Source organism: Pongo abelii, chromosome 8 (assembly GCF_028885655.2).
Source record: "Pongo abelii isolate AG06213 chromosome 8, NHGRI_mPonAbe1-v2.0_pri, whole genome shotgun sequence".
Classification (NCBI taxonomy): domain Eukaryota; kingdom Metazoa; phylum Chordata; class Mammalia; order Primates; family Hominidae; genus Pongo; species Pongo abelii.
Genome location: NC_071993.2, coordinates 7,286,852 through 7,306,053, shown reverse-complemented (window position 1 = coordinate 7,306,053; position 19,202 = coordinate 7,286,852). Strand labels below are relative to the sequence as shown.

The window sequence follows — 19,202 nt, the reverse complement described above, 5'->3', positions numbered from 1 at the left end:
TGAACTCTGGAGTGAAGAGGACACATTTTGGTGGACGGCTGGCCATCTGTTCCCCTGTTAGAGGAACACTTGCTGTGTAGCGTCTTATCCACGAACCCATTGATAGGAGAGTCTTTGCTCTTGAGGCCTAGTCTTAAAATGCAGTCTTACTTATTTTGATGGCTTTAATACTTTCTTTGATGTCCAGTAAGATGCTAGTGACTTCTGTGCTTTGCTTACTTTAAGCTACTACCTGGTTCATATAGAGCTTATTGGAACATAGTAATAGGATTTTTGTGACACATACATAAAGTGGCAATGAGTGTGTGTTTGTGTGCACATGTGTGTACTTACAGAGTTATAGGAGGTCGTTTTATAGACTACAGTCATGCATTGCTTAATGATGGGGGTATGTTCTGAGAAATGCATCATCAGGCCGCTTCATTGTTGTGTGAATGTCATAGAGTGTACCTTGTACCTACACAGGCCTAGATGGTATAGCCTATACTACATACAGCTTTGAGATTCATCCATGGCCTGGATGGTATAGCTTATACCACATAGCCTAGGTTATGTGGTATAACCATATAATCATATGGGACCACCATTGTATACGCATTTCATCATTGACTGAAATGTCACTATGCAGTACATGACTGTAGTTTACAAAATTATCAATAATTCTTCAATCCTAGGAACTATGAGTAGAGATATCAGTTATCTCTGTTTTAAGAATTAGGCTTAAATATATAGTCTACTGTGTTCAACATGCTTTTAGTTAGGAAAGTTAATTTATGTTAAGACAAAAAGATTATAGTCTCCTCTTAATTGAGATCTGTAACAACAGTGCAAAGCACTCTCTGGTCAGAGACTTGTTTGCTGAGCATGTCTTCCTGGAGCTTGCGGGTTCTTTGCTACCGCATTGTTGTTGCACTCTAGACATAACAATATGAAAAACGAAGCAAGAAAGGGGTGGCTGCATAGGCAGAAGTTCAAAAGTGAGTGCAAGTCAAAATCAGAGTTTGGAGGATTCAGTAGGTTGATGATTGGGTCAGCTCGTACTTGTAAATACAGAAGCGCATCAGCAGCAAGGTTGGAAATCAAGGATCCTTCTAATATTGAACGACCTTGAGAAGCAGCTCAAATCTCAGTCAAGTTCTCTCCTTATCTAGGCTGCTTGGAGTCTGCTTGGCACCTACATGATCCAGGGAGCAGTCAAAAATCTAGGCAGAATTTACACATAGAATTTGCGGTTCCCAGTCCTGGCTCTCTGCAGGATTGCCACTGAATGATGTTGCCTTTGCACAAGAGCAGTTTCTCTGCATCTTGAAGAACCGAATGGTGTGTGTTTAGGTGACAGGGCCAGCTACATAGCCATGCCCCCATGAGGACTGCAGCTGGTTAACTCTGAAAGCTTTGATGTCCTGTGCTGTCTTGACTTCTCACCATACTGATGTCACAGTCACAGAATCTGCTGGCTTGTCTGCTTTCATTGGGAGCCGTGGAAACATCTTTAGCACCGTAAAACCCTTGAGATTGTGTTTTGTACCTGACAAGGTACAAAGAGAAATATTCCTTCCCCAAATCATTAACTTTTGGAAGAAAATCCTTCTCTCTCTCTTTCATTGTATATTTAAAGAGTGATTTCTTCTATGGCAACATAGTCCTAGTCCCACTAAAGCTTCTTTTTATCAGTCCTCTGTTCCCATTCACAGCCAGGAGTTGTCCACATGGCTTTGAATGGTAGAGTAAATCACCACGTTCCCAGGTGGCTTCTGAGCTTTCAGAATTTGTCCACCAAGATGCCCTCTGTTTGGATGAATCTGCAGGCGTGTTCAGTAGGAATGTCTTTGTTTCTGGCACTCCGTTTATGTAATAGATAGGATTGTTGACATATGCATTGGATTGGTGGTGCTTTGCTGAATTTGTTAGCTTGCTATAAGTGCTCTTTAATGGAATGCGTATTACGACTTCATTTTTTAATCACACATCTCCTGTGTATTAGAGGAGAGCTAGTGTGGAATTGGATGCATGGAAGACATTTCCCCAGGGATGTTTAACAGAGGCTGTTATGAAAGGAATCGACACACTAAAATGCTTGGTAAATAAACTCCCAGGTAACAGTTTTGCTATTGATCCTTTATAAATTATCCTCAAGCAGTGGATTGAAATGAAAATAGGTTATGTGGTTGTAGCTTTCCCTTGTTAAGAAGGATAATTGCATTTTAATGTACTTAGAGGTTTCTCAAGTGGCCGATGGGATTGTATTTTCAGAAGGAAGCTCAATACATAATAGCTGTGGGTGAGGCTGTGTAACTTGCTGAAACAAATAGCCCACCTAGAAGATCTTTGCTTCCTATTTCCAAAGAAACGTAAAGGCATGGAGCCAGTTGATTTCTTAACATGCATTGGATCACTTTTTTCAGGTTACATAAAGATATAATTGTATTTTTCAAATTAAGTTTTAGAAAAGACACATAAATGTGAACTACCTTGATTTCTTTCCACAACTCAGAAAAAGAAGTAGTCTCTGTTACTTATAGGAACCTGTTTATCTTGGTATCCATAAGTATATAAATCTATAGTATTGTAACATGTCTGATGATAATTTATAGTAGTTGGCAATTTGGGAAAATTTTATATTTATTTTAAAATAATGTTTTCAGTATTGGCTGAGTAAGCTCATACTGAATTGACTCTTCTGCACGTAGAGCAGCTCTAAAGTCTGGACACAGGACCAAAAACGACTATTTGAAGGTAGTGGAACGTGAACAAAAGCAGGCAGGAGAACAGGAGACTGGAAGAAGGGAATAGCATGGGAGAATTGTCCCATTTTTTTCAGACTTTTAGCTTGAGGGCAGCCACAGTTGACAACATGTGGGAGAGTGATATAAAATTCATGGTCTCTCTGGCCTGATGAACCACATTACAAAGTTTGGGCAACCACAGATCCTGGAAAGTGTGGGGAGACTCAGACAGTGGAGAGCCGGGTCCGGGAACCCCAGATTCCATGTGTAAATTCTGTCTAGGTTTTTATGGTGATCCCTGAATCATGTAGGTGCCAGGAAGTCTCCAAGCAGCCTAGGAGAGGTGAACTCAATTGAGCTTTGAGCTGCTTCTCAAGAGGCAGAGTCTGTAGTTTCAGTCCAACCAAGGTGATAGCTTGATAAAATAGAAAAGTTGACACTCTTGGTAGGAATATAACGTAATCCAGAGTCACCACAACATAACATTTTAAAATATCCATTCTTTAATTCCCACATTGCTCAAGACAAATGGGAAAATCAGCCTCATTCCCAATAGAAAAGAAGAAATGGGAAAATCAGCCTCATTATCAATAGAAAAGATAATCAACATAGACTAAACCAAGCATAGACTAAACCCATCATGACCCAGGTGTTGGAATGAGCAGACAAGTATTTTCAAGCCCCTATTGTAACTAAGTGTGATGTAAAGCAGTGGTCCTTTAAAGAGTGGTCCTGAGACCAGCAGCCTCAGTATCACCTGGGCACTTTTCAGAAATACACATTCTCTGGCTCCACCTACAATCAACTGAATCAAAACGTTGGGGAGAAGCCCAGAAGTTTATATTTTTAAAAGATTTTCAAGGGGATTCTGATCCTAAAGTTTAAGAACTGTAGATATAAAGGAAAATATTCTTATAATGAATGAAAAGATAGGAAGTCCCAGAGAAGAAGTAGAAACTGTAAAAAAGAGAAATTCTAGAACTCAAAAATACAATATTTGAAATCAGCAAATTTATTGGATTAGCTTAATTGGGATGAGAGAGGAAAGAGTCCATGACCTTGAAAATAGAAATTATTTTGTCTGAAAAACAGAAGAAGATGGGCAGGGAAATGAAGGACAAATGGAATCTCAGGATCTGAGGGACAATTATTATGTAGAACTGAAAACCCAAAAGAGGTGGCTGAATAAGAATAAAAAAAGACATTTCATCAAAGAAGATGTGTGGATGACAGAAAAACATGCTCAGCATCAGTAGTCAGCAGGACAAATGCAAGCTAACACCACCATGAGATACCACTAGATACCTATTACAGTGGCTGAATTTTGAAAAACTGGCAATACCAGGTGCTGATGAGGATGTGTAGCAACTAAAACTCTCACACACTGCTCATGGGAATGCAAAATGCTGTAGCAACTTTGGCAAACATTTTGGCAGCTTCTTAGGAGGTTACACATTCATTTACCATATGCTCTAGCAGTCCCATGTCTAAAGAAAGGCAAACTTAATGGTACGGGTTGAATTGTGCCTCCCTCAAATTCATATGTTCAAATCCTAACCCCCAATACCTCAGCATGTGAGTGTCTTTGGAGATATGGTCTTTAAAGAAGTAATTAAGATAAAATGAGGTCCTATGGATGGGCCCTCATCCAGTGTGACTGGTGTCCTTATAAGAAAAGAGAGGGCCAGGCTCAGTGGCTCACACCTGTAATCCCAGCACTTTGGGAGGCCAAGATGTCAGGAGTTCGAGATCAGCCTGGCCAACATGGTGAAACCCCAACTCTACTAAAAATACAAAAAACTTAGCTGGGCATGGTGGGGCATTCCTATAGTCCCAGCTACTCAGGATGCTGAGGCAGGAGAATCACTTGAACCCAGGAGGCAGAGGTTGCAGTGAGCTGAGATCATGCCACTATACTCAAGCCTGGGTGACAGAATGAGACCCTGTCTCAAAAAAAAAATAAATAAATAAATAAAGAAGAAGAATAGGGATTGAACCCTAGGCAGATCTTAATGGCTTAGCTAGTTTCTCCACCTATAAAAATCAGGACACTCTTAATGCTGTTTGTGTTAGGTAATTAACAGCTGTAAAGCATGCTGAAAGTAGAAACTGCTAAATACACACAGAGGCCTGACCACATGAGGACACAGGGAGAAGACAACATCCACAAGTCAAGGAGAGAGACCTCCGTGACACCCTGATTTCTGACTTCCAGCCTCCAGGACCATGACAAAATAAATTTTTGTTGCTTAAACTTCACAGTCTGTGGTATTTTGCCACAGCAGCCTGAGCAGATTAATATACTTATGTTTACATGAAAAGTTGTACCAGAATGTTTAATGTTTATGGCAGCTTTAATCACAATCACTGGAAACGACTCAAATGTCCTTTAACTGGTAAGTGGATAGATAAGCTATGGTGCATCTGTACAAACTACTCAGCAAGAAAGCAGGACAAACTTCCATTTCATGTAATAGCATGGATGAATCTCAATGTATTATGCTAAGTGAAAGAAGCCAGAATCGAAAGGCTACAGATAGTGTGAGTCCATTTACATGACTTACAGAATAAAATGGGGATTCTGATCCTAAAGTTTAAGAACTATAATTATACAGGAAAATTTTCTCATAATGAGAATACAAAGAAATACAAAGGAAATTATAAGAACAGAAAACAGATTGGTGGTTGCCAGGAATTGAGTGCTTTGGAGGGACTGATTACCAAAGGGCCCCAATGCAAGGGTATTTTGGGGGTGAAGGGATGGTTCTGTGTGTTGATTGTGGTTGTAGCTGCATAATGAAATTCACTGGTCTCACAGCCCTACCCTCAGAGAACAGTATACCCAAAAGACTGAATTTTACTCTATGTAAAAATGTTTAAAGTGATCTTAAAAAGATAGCAATAAACAAAAAGCAATAAACAATAGCAATAAACAAAATTAGCAATAAACAAAAAGAACAAAGGAAAATAATAGCAATAAACAAAAAGAACAAGGGAAAATAAAGATAATTTCAAATAAAAGAAAACCACAAGAATTCATCATCAAAAAGAACTACACTATTATGAAAAAATCTTTTTTTTTTTTTTTTTTTTCATTTGAGACAGAGTCTCTGTCGCCCAGGCTGGTGTGCAGTGGTGAGATCTCAGCTCACTGCAACCTCTGCCCCCTGGGTTCAAGTGAGTCTCCTGCCTCAGCCTCCAGAGTAGCCGGGATTACAGGCATGTGCCACCATGCTCAGCTAATTTTTGTATTTTAGTAGAGTTGGAGTTTCATCATGTTAGCCAGGCTGGTCTTGAACTCCTGACCTCAAGTGATCCACCTGCCTCAGCCTCCTAAAGTGCTGGGATTACAGACATGAGCCACCATACTCGGCCTTTTACTATGAAAAATTCTAAAGGATATTTTTCCCATTTCCTGTAAAGGAAAATGATGCCGGATGGAAACTCTGTGTTCCCACTTGAACTGTTATCATGGGTATAGGAAGGTGGAGGAAATGGTGTGTACTTCAGTGATCCCATAGAAGGAAGGGTGCGGCCGGGCGCGGTGGCTCACGCCTGTAATCCCAGCACTTTGGGAGGCCGAGGCAGGCAGATCACAAGGCCAGGAGATCGAGACTATCCTGGCTAATACGGTGAAACCCTGTCTCTACTAAAAATACAAAAAATTAGCCAGGCATGGTGGCAGGCGCCTGTAGTCCCAGCTACTCGGGAGGCTGAGTTAGGAGAATGGCGTGAACCCGGGAGGCGGAGCTGGCAGAGAGCCGAGATCACGCCACTGCACTCCAGTCTGGGCGTCAGAGCCAGACTCCGTCTCAAAAAAAAAAGAAAGAAGGAAGGGGGCATATGGAACTGGAAAGAGAATGAGTTCATACTCTCACTCGTTTAACAAATAGTATTAGGCACGTACTATGTGCTAGGCATAGTTCTAATTTCTGGGAAACAAAAATGAAGACCACCTGGTTCTTTCTTCATGAACGGTGGGAAGGACAAATACGTACGTGAGCCTGTCTTGTTGATGTAAGATGTGCGTGCATGCATTTCTTTCTCTTTCTTCATCTGCCCAGCTTTGTCCTGCTGCATCAGCACTGGCTCAGTGTTGGTCTCGTTTCTCTTGCAGACATCATTCAGTCGAGGTTTCACAAAGAACATGAAACTTGAAGCTGTGAACCCCAGGAATCCAGGAGAACTGTGTGTGGCCTCCGTTGTGAGTGTGAAGGGGCGGCTAATGTGGCTTCACCTGGAAGGTACATACTCGCTGGGGGTAGCAGTCGCTGGGGGGAATGTAGAGTTTGTCGAAATGGCAACGTGTGGAGGAATGCAGCCCTTCTCAGAAGGGACCTTACTTCTCTTTCATTTAAACAGATCTTAAATTATTCCGTGTTCTTAAATAAGTGAAACTAATCAAATATAAATGTATTCAGAGGCTCTCATCTTAACTAATGATTTCATGCAATGAGATGCTGGCAAGATAATTATGTTTGGAACACAGTGGTCTTTTTACATCTATGATTAGAAAAGCAAATGTCACAATTAAATTAATGTGAGTCACTAAAACTGAGATTCCAGGTCTTGGTTATTATCAGGACAAAATTGTACATTTGTATTTTAATGTGGTTATATCCTTTACTTTGATTTCTTTCGTAGATGTTTAATTCTTCCTCAAAATAGTACCTGGAGGATGACTTTCTCCCCAAATGTCTAATAAACAGAATTTAGGCTTGTTTGTTCGGTGATGTTGAAACTATCCTTTATAGCTATAGCATATTTACAGGTGCAAGAAAATTCACAGAATGCTGTATTTTGTGAACAGAATCCTGATCAGACTTTATATTTAAGTAGAAAAACATATTTTCCAGGTGGTGGGTTTTCAGTGATAAATAACTACAATGGATTTGATCTCCAAGGCTTTCCCATCTTTCTGTGATTTGTAATTCTTTGGGTTTTTTCTTAGGATTTCATAATACTCAGTAGTTATTTCAAGTATATATGCAAAAATGAATAGATATGAATAGTAAAATAAAGTTAACTCTCCTAGTTCATAGTTTAAATCTTATGACTTACTCAATACCATGATTGGAATAAAAAGTTTAGAAGGAAAATCATAGAATTCGTGCTCAGATCTCCATTTTTATTTCCTCACTATGCATCTATAAAATGTCTGCAAAGGTCTTAAATAGGCCTACAATCTCATACATGCTGTAGTCCAGGGGATTGGGAAATGTGGAAAACAGTCATTGTGGCTGACATCATTGTGTTGCCAATTCCCAGAAAATTGTTTAAAACATTACTGAAGTTTAGGGTTCCAAAATCAATGTGAAATAAATGGAAATTCCCAAAAAGTTGATTGCTTAGTAGGTTTTCAAGTAGAATGGCCCCTTTCTGGAATTTACGAAAGTGTAGACACAGGCAACGTGGTAACATTTCTGTAGCTTACGAAAGTGTAGACACAGGCAACGTGGTAACATTTCTGTAGCTTACAGGAATAGAACATGGCTTTATTTTCACAGCTCCACCTAGAGTTGGGTGAACTGCTCTTGGAGAAGCAAGATTCCTTCTGTACTTTGTAATGACTAAATTTAACTTGCTATCTAACACTATGCTGAGCCATCTTAACAAGATCGGACTGTTGTTTGCATTATTAATTAGAAAACAAAAATGGTCAAGTTAAAAGCCCATATTTTATCCTTATTACTTAGCGCATTATGGTTAAAATTCTTTGGCAGTCATTATTTATTTGGCAGTTTCTACTTTCAGCCTGCTTTATGACTGTTAATTACCTAACACAAACAGCAGTAAGAGTGTCCTGATTTTTATAGGTGGAGAAACTAGCTAAGCTATTAAGATCTGCCTGGGGTTCAATTCCATTGCTCTTGACATTTTCTCTGTTGCTTAATTCACCAGACCCTACGGCTTCCCGTCTTAAAAAAGAGTGATGAACAACATTTAGTGTGTATTTAACATTTTGGGCAGTATTTTCTTCTTTGTCCTGTTCTCTTTGAATACATATTTTTTATTTTCTAGCAAAGAAATAGAAGTCAGCTCATGTCAGATCTTTTTCTTATTCCCCAGAGTGTTTTCATTGGGTAGTGATGAAAATTAGTGTTAGGAAACAGATCAGAAAATATACATTGATCGTTTTTCCAGACCTGATTCATTGTTCTAAAAAGTGTTTGTAAACAGTCTGTTGAGTCTTATTTGTTGAATAGTATATTACCTGTAATTATTGCTCAAAATCATGCATCTTTTTCATTACTTACAAAAGATATTGCATACAAATAAAGTAAAATTCCAGTCAGTTTCCTGGGTCTTGCTTGAATTTTGGTTTTGGTTTTGAATTTGGCCCTTACTGAGCACTGACCTTTCAGAGTGACAGCTTAATGGCACTTAACTCTCATTATTTCAGTTTTATCTATCTAGTGTTTCCTTTCCTCCATGTTGGGAATAAAATGATAGAGATTCATCATGGTCAATTTGTGGCTGTTAAATTTTTTTATCTAATGATGATTATTCCGATTATAGGCCATTTATTTGACACTTTAAATTTATAAAGTACTTTGTAACAATTTTATTAGTTATTTTCGTGCATTAAATTGATTTGAAGTCTTTTCAACACTAGACTGATTGACCACTTTTAGGTAATTAAAATGATTCTAGTTAATATCTGACTTCTCTTGAAGTTGATTCATTCTTTACGTGTCTCTAAAGGGGCTGTTTTTGAAGAGGGAGCAATGAATAAACTGCATGAGATTAATGTAATATCATTTTAAGTGCATATTTGAAAAGAATTTTAAGCTCTCAGAAACCACTGGTAGTTAGCAAGGGTGATTGATGATGATGGGGCCAGTGTTCCAGAAAGGAGGCAGTGCCTTCTCGTAGGTCAGTGTTCTGCTGCAGGTCATCATGTCTGTAACTGTGAATATTGTTCATATAATACAATTTACTTTCAGTCTTAGGTCTCTAGCATTGTGGCCGCACACACTGGCTCCCACACTCACAGCTCTGCCTTTCCACAAACCAAGTGACTTTCTATTCATTTCCGGTCCTTTTTTTACGGGACAAATACATTGGTCCAGCAGTTCGGTGTGCTGTCCTAGCTCTTTAGCCCAGAAGGTTTGCCTGCTTGCATTGTCTTCCCTTTGGCCTTTCCTTCTCCACTTGCTTCATTTGTACCCAGCATCCAAGACAGGAATGCAGCACAGCAACCCACAGGGGAAGTTCCCCAACCTGGCGGGGCCACTGTCCTCTCTTCACCTGCTGCAGTGGCCTGTGTTCGTAAGAGTGGTGGCCGGAAGATGCTGGACATTTTCTTAACCTCTTGTTAAGAAGGATCGCATATATTATCCATCTCCTGCTTTGGTTGATTGTTTCTTGCTTTTTACTCGTGATGTTTTCTTTTCAGTACATTTCTCTACCACCCTTGGTGACTTCTGTTTCTGGACGTTCCCACTCCTTTCCTCGTGGCAATGCTTGCCCTTCCTTGGTTGCTCCTCTGTCTCCTTCATCTTCTGCACAGTCCTGGGGTGGCAGGGCTGGCTTCCTTCCCACCGTCAGCTCCTCCCCAGATGACTTTTCTCGGCCTCTTCTTCGCTCTGCTTTTCTCAGATGTAGAGGTTAGAATCCCCCAGTCCTGCTCTTCAGCCATCTGTGCCCAGCGTGGCCTCGTCTTTCTCTGTGGCTTTGGACGGTCATGCTGTGCACACGGAACTGAGTGCCCGCGCCCATGGCGTCACACACGGATCTGAGTGCCCGCGCCCATGGCGTCACACACGGATCTGAGTGCCCGCGCCCATGGTGTGATCTGAGTGCCTGCGCCCATGGCGTCACACACGGATCTGAGTGCCCGCGCCCATGGCGTCACACACGGATCTGAGTGCCCGCGCCCATGGCATCACACACGGATCTGAGTGCCCGCGCCCATGGCGTCACGCACGGATCTGAGTGCCCGCGCCCATGGCGTCACGCACGGATCTGAGTGCCCGCGCCCATGGCGTCACACACGGATCTGAGTGCCCGCGCCCATGGCGTCACACACGGATCTGAGTGCCCGCGCCCATGGCGTCACGCACGGATCTGAGTGCCCGCGCCCATGGCGTCACACACGGATCTGAGTGCCCGCACCCATGGTGTGATCTGAGTGCCCGCGCCCATGGCGTCACACACGGATCTGAGTGCCCGCGCCCATGGCATCACACACGGATCTGAGTGCCCGCGCCCATGGCGTCACACACGGATCTGAGTGCCCGCGCCCATGGCGTCACGCACGGATCTGAGTGCCCGCGCCCATGGCGTCACGCACGGATCTGAGTGCCCGCGCCCATGGCGTCACGCACGGATCTGAGTGCCCGCGCCCATGGCGTCACACACGGATCTGAGTGCCCGCACCCATGGTGTGATCTGAGTGCCCGCGCCCATGGCGTCACACACGGATCTGAGTGCCCGCGCCCATGGCATCACACACGGATCTGAGTGCCCGCGCCCATGGCGTCACACACGGATCTGAGTGCCCGCGCCCATGGCGTCACGCACGGATCTGAGTGCCCGCGCCCATGGCGTCACGCACGGATCTGAGTGCCCGCGCCCATGGCGTCACGCACGGATCTGAGTGCCCGCGCCCATGGCGTCACGCACGGATCTGAGTGCCCGCGCCCATGGCGTCACGCACGGATCTGAGTGCCCGCGCCCATGGCGTCACGCACGGATCTGAGTGCCCGCGCCCATGGCGTCACGCACGGATCTGAGTGCCCGCGCCCATGGCGTCACGCACGGATCTGAGTGCCCGCGCCCATGGCGTCACGCACGGATCTGAGTGCCCGCGCCCATGGCGTCACGCACGGATCTGAGTGCCCGCGCCCATGGCGTCACACACGGATCTGAGTGCCCGCACCCATGGTGTGATCTGAGTGCCCGCGCCCATGGCGTCACACACGGATCTGAGTGCCCGCGCCCATGGCGTCACGCACGGATCTGAGTGCCCGCGCCCATGGCGTCACACACGGATCTGAGTGCCCGCACCCATGGTGTGATCTGAGTGCCCGCGCCCATGGCGTCACACACGGATCTGAGTGCCCGCGCCCATGGTGTGATCTGAGTGCCCGCGCCCATGGCGTCACGCACGGATCTGAGTGCCCGCGCCCATGGCGTCACACACGGATCTGAGTGCCCGCACCCATGGTGTGATCTGAGTGCCCGCGCCCATGGCGTCACACACGGATCTGAGTGCCCGCGCCCATGGCGTCACGCACGGATCTGAGTGCCCGCGCCCATGGCGTCACACACGGATCTGAGTGCCCGCACCCATGGTGTGATCTGAGTGCCCGCGCCCATGGCGTCACACACGGATCTGAGTGCCCGCGCCCATGGCGTCACACACGGATCTGAGTGCCCGCGCCCATGGCGTCACGCACGGATCTGAGTGCCCGCGCCCATGGCGTCACGCACGGATCTGAGTGCCCGCGCCCATGGCGTCACGCACGGATCTGAGTGCCCGCACCCATGGCATCGCACTCACAACTCCTTTTCCATCCCCTGCAAAACATCTCCACGTGGCAGCAGCATTTCCAGGACAGAACTCACCGGCAGAACCGGCAGAACCCGTCTCTGCTCTTCTCCGTGAACGTCCTGTCTGACGAGTGATGCCGTTATTCATCCAAGTCGGAAGCCACGGCGTCCTCGAAGTTAGAAACTCTACAATAATTCCTGCCCTCCCACCACCCCCCCACAACCCATGAGTCACTTCAGACCGTACCTCCACCTGTCCTCTTCCGGCCCCCACATTGCACTCAGGCCCTCCTCCCTGGGTGTGTGATTTCAGCCACCTCCTACCTGTTCTCTCTGCCCTCTTCATGGGGCTTTGAGGTTATTTCTGTAAAATACAGGCATTGCCTTCCCCCTAATACACAGTAGGTCTGTGTTTCTTTTTTTTCTTAATTTTTTAATTTTACTTTAAGTTCTGGGATATGTGTGCAGACTGCGCAGGTTTATTACATAGGTATACATGTGCCGTGGTGGTTTGCTGCACCTGTCAACCCGTCATCTAGGTTTTAAGCCCCACATGTATTAGGTATTTGTCCTAATCCTCTCCCTCTCCTTACCCCCACCCCCTGACAGGCCTCAGTGTGTGATGCTTCCCCTCCCTGTGTCCGTGTGTTCTCATTGTTCAGCTCCCACTTATGAGTGAGAACATGTGGTGTTTGGTTTTCTGTTTCTGTGTTAGTTTGCTGAGAATGATGGCTTCCAGCTTCATCATGTCCCTGCAAAGGACATGAACTCATTCTTTTTTATGGCTGCATAGTATTCCATGGTGTGTGTGTGCCACAGTTCCTTTATCCTGTCTATCGTTGATGGACATTTGGCTTGGTTCCAGGTCTTTGCTATGAAGTAGAGACTAAATTCCATAACATGACACTCAGCAACCCATCCTCTGTAGGCTAATATGCTTCCTGGATGTGTGAACTTGGCACTTTCTGAGTGTAAAATCTTTTTTATTTGTACAGCTGTATAAAACAGCGAGTGATAGAGTCTCTTATAGGATGGTGGCAAGTGGATGAACATCGATAGAGTGTAAGAGTCATGTTAGCACATGGTAGTCATTGCTTAGTAAATGGAGATTGCTGATAGTATTATTAGGCAGCACTTTTCTTTTCAGATTTGCCACCTGCGGGAGCCTGTGCTCCAGCTGAAAGGAGCACTTGTGTCTGCAAGCCTCCTGATTTGGTTCTTGGTGCTGGACACTGTCCCACAGGGCTCTGCTCCTCTCCATGCACCTGACAAAGCACCGTGTTTTTACAGGCGGTCCTGTGCACTTTTGCTCACTCGGCGTTTGCTGAGTAGATATGAGGAAGAAATAAAATGTGTATTCCTGAACAAAATAGCGATTTAAGATACAGCGGTCCATTAAGAACTGCTGTTTGGCCAACCGAATTTGGGGACAGTGAGATCTTTTATACTGGAAGCTAAAATTCAGAAACTCCTTGACTGGTTTGTCTCTATGACTGACTGACTGAGTTCCAGCAAACTGCCCTCCACATCCCAGTCAATGGGGTCCTATTAGAATGCACATTTCTAAAGCACTCCAGTAGGTCAAATGGGGAATGCATGGTGTGGTTCAGAGAAACCCATCTGAGCCCACCTCGTATGTTTAGGAGACCAGGTGTGGAACAATGGTGTGGTTCAGAGAAACCCGTCTGAGCCCACCTCGTATGTTTAGGGGACCAGGTGCAGAACACAGCCCCTTAAATTTTTCCGTAACTGGCAAAAAGATCAGGTAGTTACTACGCATTTTGGAGATACTTGCAAAATTGAAACAAGGGAACATGTAAACGTGAAAATAATTACATTTCAAGCCGGGGTGGGTGGTTTTAAAACCTTTACAAAGAAGAAGTATGGCCTGTATGAAACCTTAGAGGGAGAAGCTGCTTCAGCAGATGAGAATACAGAAACAGTATTTTCCAGACAGTTAAAGCAGGTGACCTGCAGGAGCTGTCTCGGGGAAGAGGCGTTTAATCCTGCCACAAGTGTTTTTTCGGAAGGCTGGTGCTCTGTTAGGTTTTGGGGGCCAGCAGCAGGACTGGCTCTGGCTGTCATAAGTCCATTGGGAATGATTTGGGAAGACTATTGACCAGAGGCCAGGGAATCACCTCTCCAGAAGGCTCTGCAGCAGGAACCACAGCAAAGTTCAGGTTTTCCAGCTGCCGTTGTGATGCATGTGACTTCCCGGTGAGCACGTTCTCACTGAAGGGGTCCCAAACCTGCCCTCATCTGCCTGCAGGTCCGGGGTTGACCTGGCTTCTCCTGTAGCAGCAGGCGACATCTACTACATGGTGGGAATTTTGCAAAAACTGTGTGGGGCCCTAACAGGAAAGAGACAGATGCTAGACACATACCCCCCAACCCAGAAATAAAAACAAGGAAGGAAAAAGATAGCCGCCCACCCCAGGTGCTTTCTAAGGCTCTGGAGCTGGACTGCCCAGGTTTAAATCCTTCAGCTGCCACTTACCGGCCGCTGGATTTCTTCCTGTGCCTCAGTTTACTGATCTGTGAAATGGGGATGGAAACACCCCCTATCTCTTAGGGTTGTTGTGAGGACTGAATGCTTGGAATGGAGTAAGCACTGTGTTTGCTACTGTGTGGGTCTCTCTCCTCTCTCTCTCCATCCCCCCTCCCCACATACTTGTCTAATCCCATTTGTGTGGTTTCCTTCAGCCTGTTTCCTATGATATCTTGATCCTGCCCACCAGTTTTGCCCACTGTTTTTGTTTTTGTTTTTGTTTTCCCAGGCCTTCGGCTCCAGAGCTGACCCAGGGAGGCTCTGTGCGCTGGGCTTCTTGATGGGCATCTGCAAAGGGAACAGGCCCAGAGGGCAGGTGGGGCTTCCAGCATCCAGGTCTTGCTTGTGGGCACTCACACTGGCTTTGCATTCTGCTGGTGTTTTTCTGTTCGTCTCACACTCGAGCCTGTCAGCATTTGCCATGCCCTTTAACTTTCAGTGGGGACATTTATTAGGCAAAGTTAGCGTGTTCCCTTAAATACTTCTTTTCCTTCTTCTTATTCCAGCCTTTAACTGAGCCGAAGCAGTTGTTCCGATTTTCTTCCTGAAGGAGGTGGAACCCATTTGCCTCCTCGCAGTGGGCTTGTAGCCTCCCTCGCCCTGGGTCCCTCTTGCCTCTGCTGCCCAGTGGCATCTCTCACCCCAAGCTCATGCATGCTTGCGCTGTCTCCTATGATTCGCTGGGAGTGAAGTAATTACGTAATTTTAGGAGTTTGATAGAATTGTGTTCCTAGGAAGACACTCAGGTGTCCTCCTAAGCCATAAGCATCTCCCTTTTTCATCCTGGGGCTCTGGGTAGCATAAGTCACTGTCTCGATTACAGTCCCCTGTGTCATCAGCTGGGTGGACCCATGGTGCGGTTGCAGTGAGGGCACCAGGTAGACAGACCTCTGTGTTCTGCTGAACCGAGGACAAGGGGTAGCAAGCTGCAGAACTCGTTAAGGTTCCAAAGGGATTCTCAGAAATCTGTTATGAATTTAGTTTGTGAGTACAGAAAGTCTTTGTTCTCTTAGAAACTGAAATGCTGATTGCTGTTTAGTTTTATTTTCCTTCATGGTAATTGGCCCCTCATTAATCTGACCTCTATGGCAATACCGTATTTATGTATAAGAGTCTTACTTTCTTCTCTGGGTGTCTTTGGTTGTGTTGTTACATTGGTGGTGATTGTGGAGGCCTTGGTTGTAAAATAGGTAACTCATTCACAAAGGCCAAAAAATCATAAAGGTTTATCTTGGGTCAGATTCTCCCTCCACTCCTATGCCCCGGCTTCCAGCCACCTGGTTCCTTTCCCTGTGGACACCCACTGTGTTAGTATTTTGCATTTCCTTCCAGATTTATTTTATGCACATATGAATATATGTTATTTCCCCCTTTTAAACAGATGGTAGCATACTATATATGCACAGTGTTCTGTACCCTGCCTTTTATACTCGGCAATGCATCTTGGAGATCTGTACATCTGAGTATATTAAGAGGTGTCTGATTCTTTTTTATAGCTGCAGAATATTCCTTCATATGGATATACCCAGATTTACTTAAGCGCTTTCCCATAGATGGGGAATTAAGCTTCCTCATGGTTTTTGAGACGAAGGTTCTGGATAAAAATAAACAAGTAGAATCCATACTGACTGGATGCAGCTTAGCCAGTCAAGAGATTGAACGTGGTCTTGTGTTGTTTGTCGGGGATTTTTCGCTTGATCTTAGCCAAAAGGCCGAGAAGCAATGTGTCAGGATTTTTCTATAAAATGATAAAGGTCTTCAGTGGAACATTGAGCTTTGCCTTTGTACTTTTGGCAATCCTCAAATAATCAAGGAGAAGCATTGTGGACATTCTTTTAATGGATTATTTTGCATGCTATTGGGTCTCCTATCTTGGAAAATAATTAGTCTGAGTCCAGCCAGATAAGTGTAGACTCATAAGCTTCAGAAAGGGAAATGAAGACTTGGTACCCATTATTTGGAATGGGATTTGTTCAGGGTCAGAAACACTTACCCTGGTGATAAATAACTGACTTTTCCATCAGTTCTTATTTAATAGACGCCTTAGTGGAATATATTTGGGGTGGGAGAAGGCAGAACTGTAACCTTCTTGAGGGAAAGGTAGCCGACACATCTGACCTCATGAATACTTGTTTAATTGAATGGGAAACATGATCAAAGGATTCTAAAGTATGGTAAAGACGGCCCTAGCAATATACTAATGTATACATTGTACTGAAGTGTATATGTTAAAGCCGTAATACGGTGTGATGTTTGAATTAGCAGAACATTGGAAGATGAAAGTTGTAATTTAGGAAGGAATAAGCCATAAAGTTACTTTTTTTTTTTTTGTTTTTTTGAGATGGAATTTTGCTCTTGTTGCCCAGTCTGGAGTGCAGTGGTGTGATCTCGGCTCACTGCAACCTCCACCTCCCAAGTTCAAGTGAGTCTCCTGCCTCAGCCTCCCAAGTAGCTGGGATTACAGGCACCCTCCACCATGCCCAGCTAATTTTTTGTATTTTTAGTAGAGATGGGGTTTTGCCATATTGGGCAGGCTGGTCTTGAACTCCTGACCTCAGGTGATCCACCCGCCTCAGCCTCCCAATATAAAGTTACTTTTATGCTTCCTTTTGAAGTACTACTTTTAATGACCTTGAAAATCTTATTTGTAGCTAAATATAAATCTGGAAATATAAATATATTTAGTAGAGGAATCTAACCTATTAGCAAAATTTTTGAGTAGCTAAGAAACAAATGCTCTTTGGGTCTGCAGAGGAGAAAATGACCTTGTGTACCAGGAACCTGCCCGGGGACCCGCTTTGTCGGACTCTGGGGAATCAATCCCACACCCTTCAGGACGGGCAGAGGCACTTCCACATTGGATGCCTCTGGGGAGAGTCTCTTTACATTTTGTCTGTTTTGAACATATTCTTTCTTGTTTGATTCCTTTAGCAATTAGGTTAAATGTTGGTCAAGTCTTATAATATTAGACAGAAACAATGTCTATTTATTTAACGTGGTTCAAAAATAAGCCCTGTGAACCTCCTAGCATTCCTTTAAATTCCATATTCTTTAATTACAGGGGAATTAAACATTTAAAAAGTTAAGACTGACAGTCGTGATAATTGATTTGAGAACCAATCAAAAGTTCCAAATGATGAATGGTGATGATAGTATGTGTATATAAGCACCTGCTGTCCATGTTCAGAGCACCTGAGATACGCCAATATATTGGCTTAACTCTAAATTGGGACCCCACGTTTAGCAACTAACATACTCCATCTTCACCATGTCTACTTGACGATGAAAAGTCAGAGCTGGTGGAGCTCGCACCAGATTTAGGACCATTTTGTGTTTGGTTGTTGGCATTTAGCTTCATGAAGTTACCCTTTTGGTGAGGAGGGAGGATGTGATTCAAAATTCTTCAGATGTCCTGAGATGACATGGATGGTAATGGGGCTCACCACGTTATTTTCTTTCCTCCCTCCCTCCCTCCCTTCCTTCCTCCCTCCCTCTTTCCCCCTTCCTTCCTTCCTCCCTCCCTCCCTCCCTCTCTCTGTCTCTTTATTTTCTTTTCTTTTCTTTCTGACAGTGTCTCGCTCTGTCACTTAGGCCAGAGTGCAATGGTGCAATCACTGCTCACTGCAACCTCGACCTCCCAGACATGAGCAGTCCTCCCACCTCAGCCTACCAAGTTGCTAGGACTGCAGGTGCCTGCTACCACGCCAGGCTAATTTTGTATTTTTTGTAGAGACAAGGTTTCTTCATGTTGGTCAGGCTGGTCTCAAACTCCTAGACTCAAGCAATCCTCCTGCCTCGGCCTCCTGAGTAGCTGGGACTACTGGTGCATGCCCCCATGCCAGGCTAATTTTGTATTTTTTGTAGAGATGAGGTACTCAGGCTGATCTTGAACTCCTAGGCTCAAGCAATTTGCTTGCCTTGGCCTCCCAAAGTGCTGGGATTACAGTCATGAGCCACCGCACCCGGCCACTGTGTTATCTTCATCTTGATTCTCAATGAGGAAACCAAGCAGGGCTGGATTAAGGGGTCAGAGTCCATAGGTCATCATCTAATTAAGAGGTCAGAGTCCATGGATCACTGTCTATTAGTGGGGCTCTTATCTCTTGATTCCTGGTTCAAAGTGTTTTTTTCTTAACTATTGATTTGGTGTCGAATTTTCTTCTTGATGACTAGTTCCAATTTTATTCTCTGTGTAGCCAGAGCTCCTTGAAACTTTTGCTGCTGTTAAATCCAGACTTCTTGTCTTTTTCAGAGTTTTGTGGCTGTGAAGCCAGGTCATCACAAGGCATGACTGTAATTATGAAATAGGATGTGATAGTCATCAGGTCCCACATTTTAGTGGGATCTTTTAGACATTGCTACATAAGTGACTTTTCCATGACATGGCCAAAGTCTACAGGCCACAAACTGAGTTCAAAACAAAGTAACTC

The 19,202-nt window shown here is 44.4% G+C and overlaps 1 protein-coding gene across 7 annotated transcripts in view; it reads left to right on the top strand.

Moving 5' to 3' along the window:
* The window catches only part of SFMBT2 (Scm like with four mbt domains 2), a 249,971-nt gene that overhangs the window by 181,372 nt on the left and 49,397 nt on the right, over positions 1 to 19,202 (top strand). For all 7 annotated transcript variants that reach the window (XR_008510264.2, XM_054521895.2, XM_054521894.2 and 4 more), the window contains one exon: positions 6,844 to 6,970. Coding sequence is in view for 6 of the 7 variants with exons in the window: in XM_054521895.2 (XP_054377870.1) it covers positions 6,844 to 6,970 (127 nt within the window). In the remaining variant the exon portion in view is untranslated. The remainder of the gene's footprint in view (positions 1 to 6,843; positions 6,971 to 19,202) is intronic.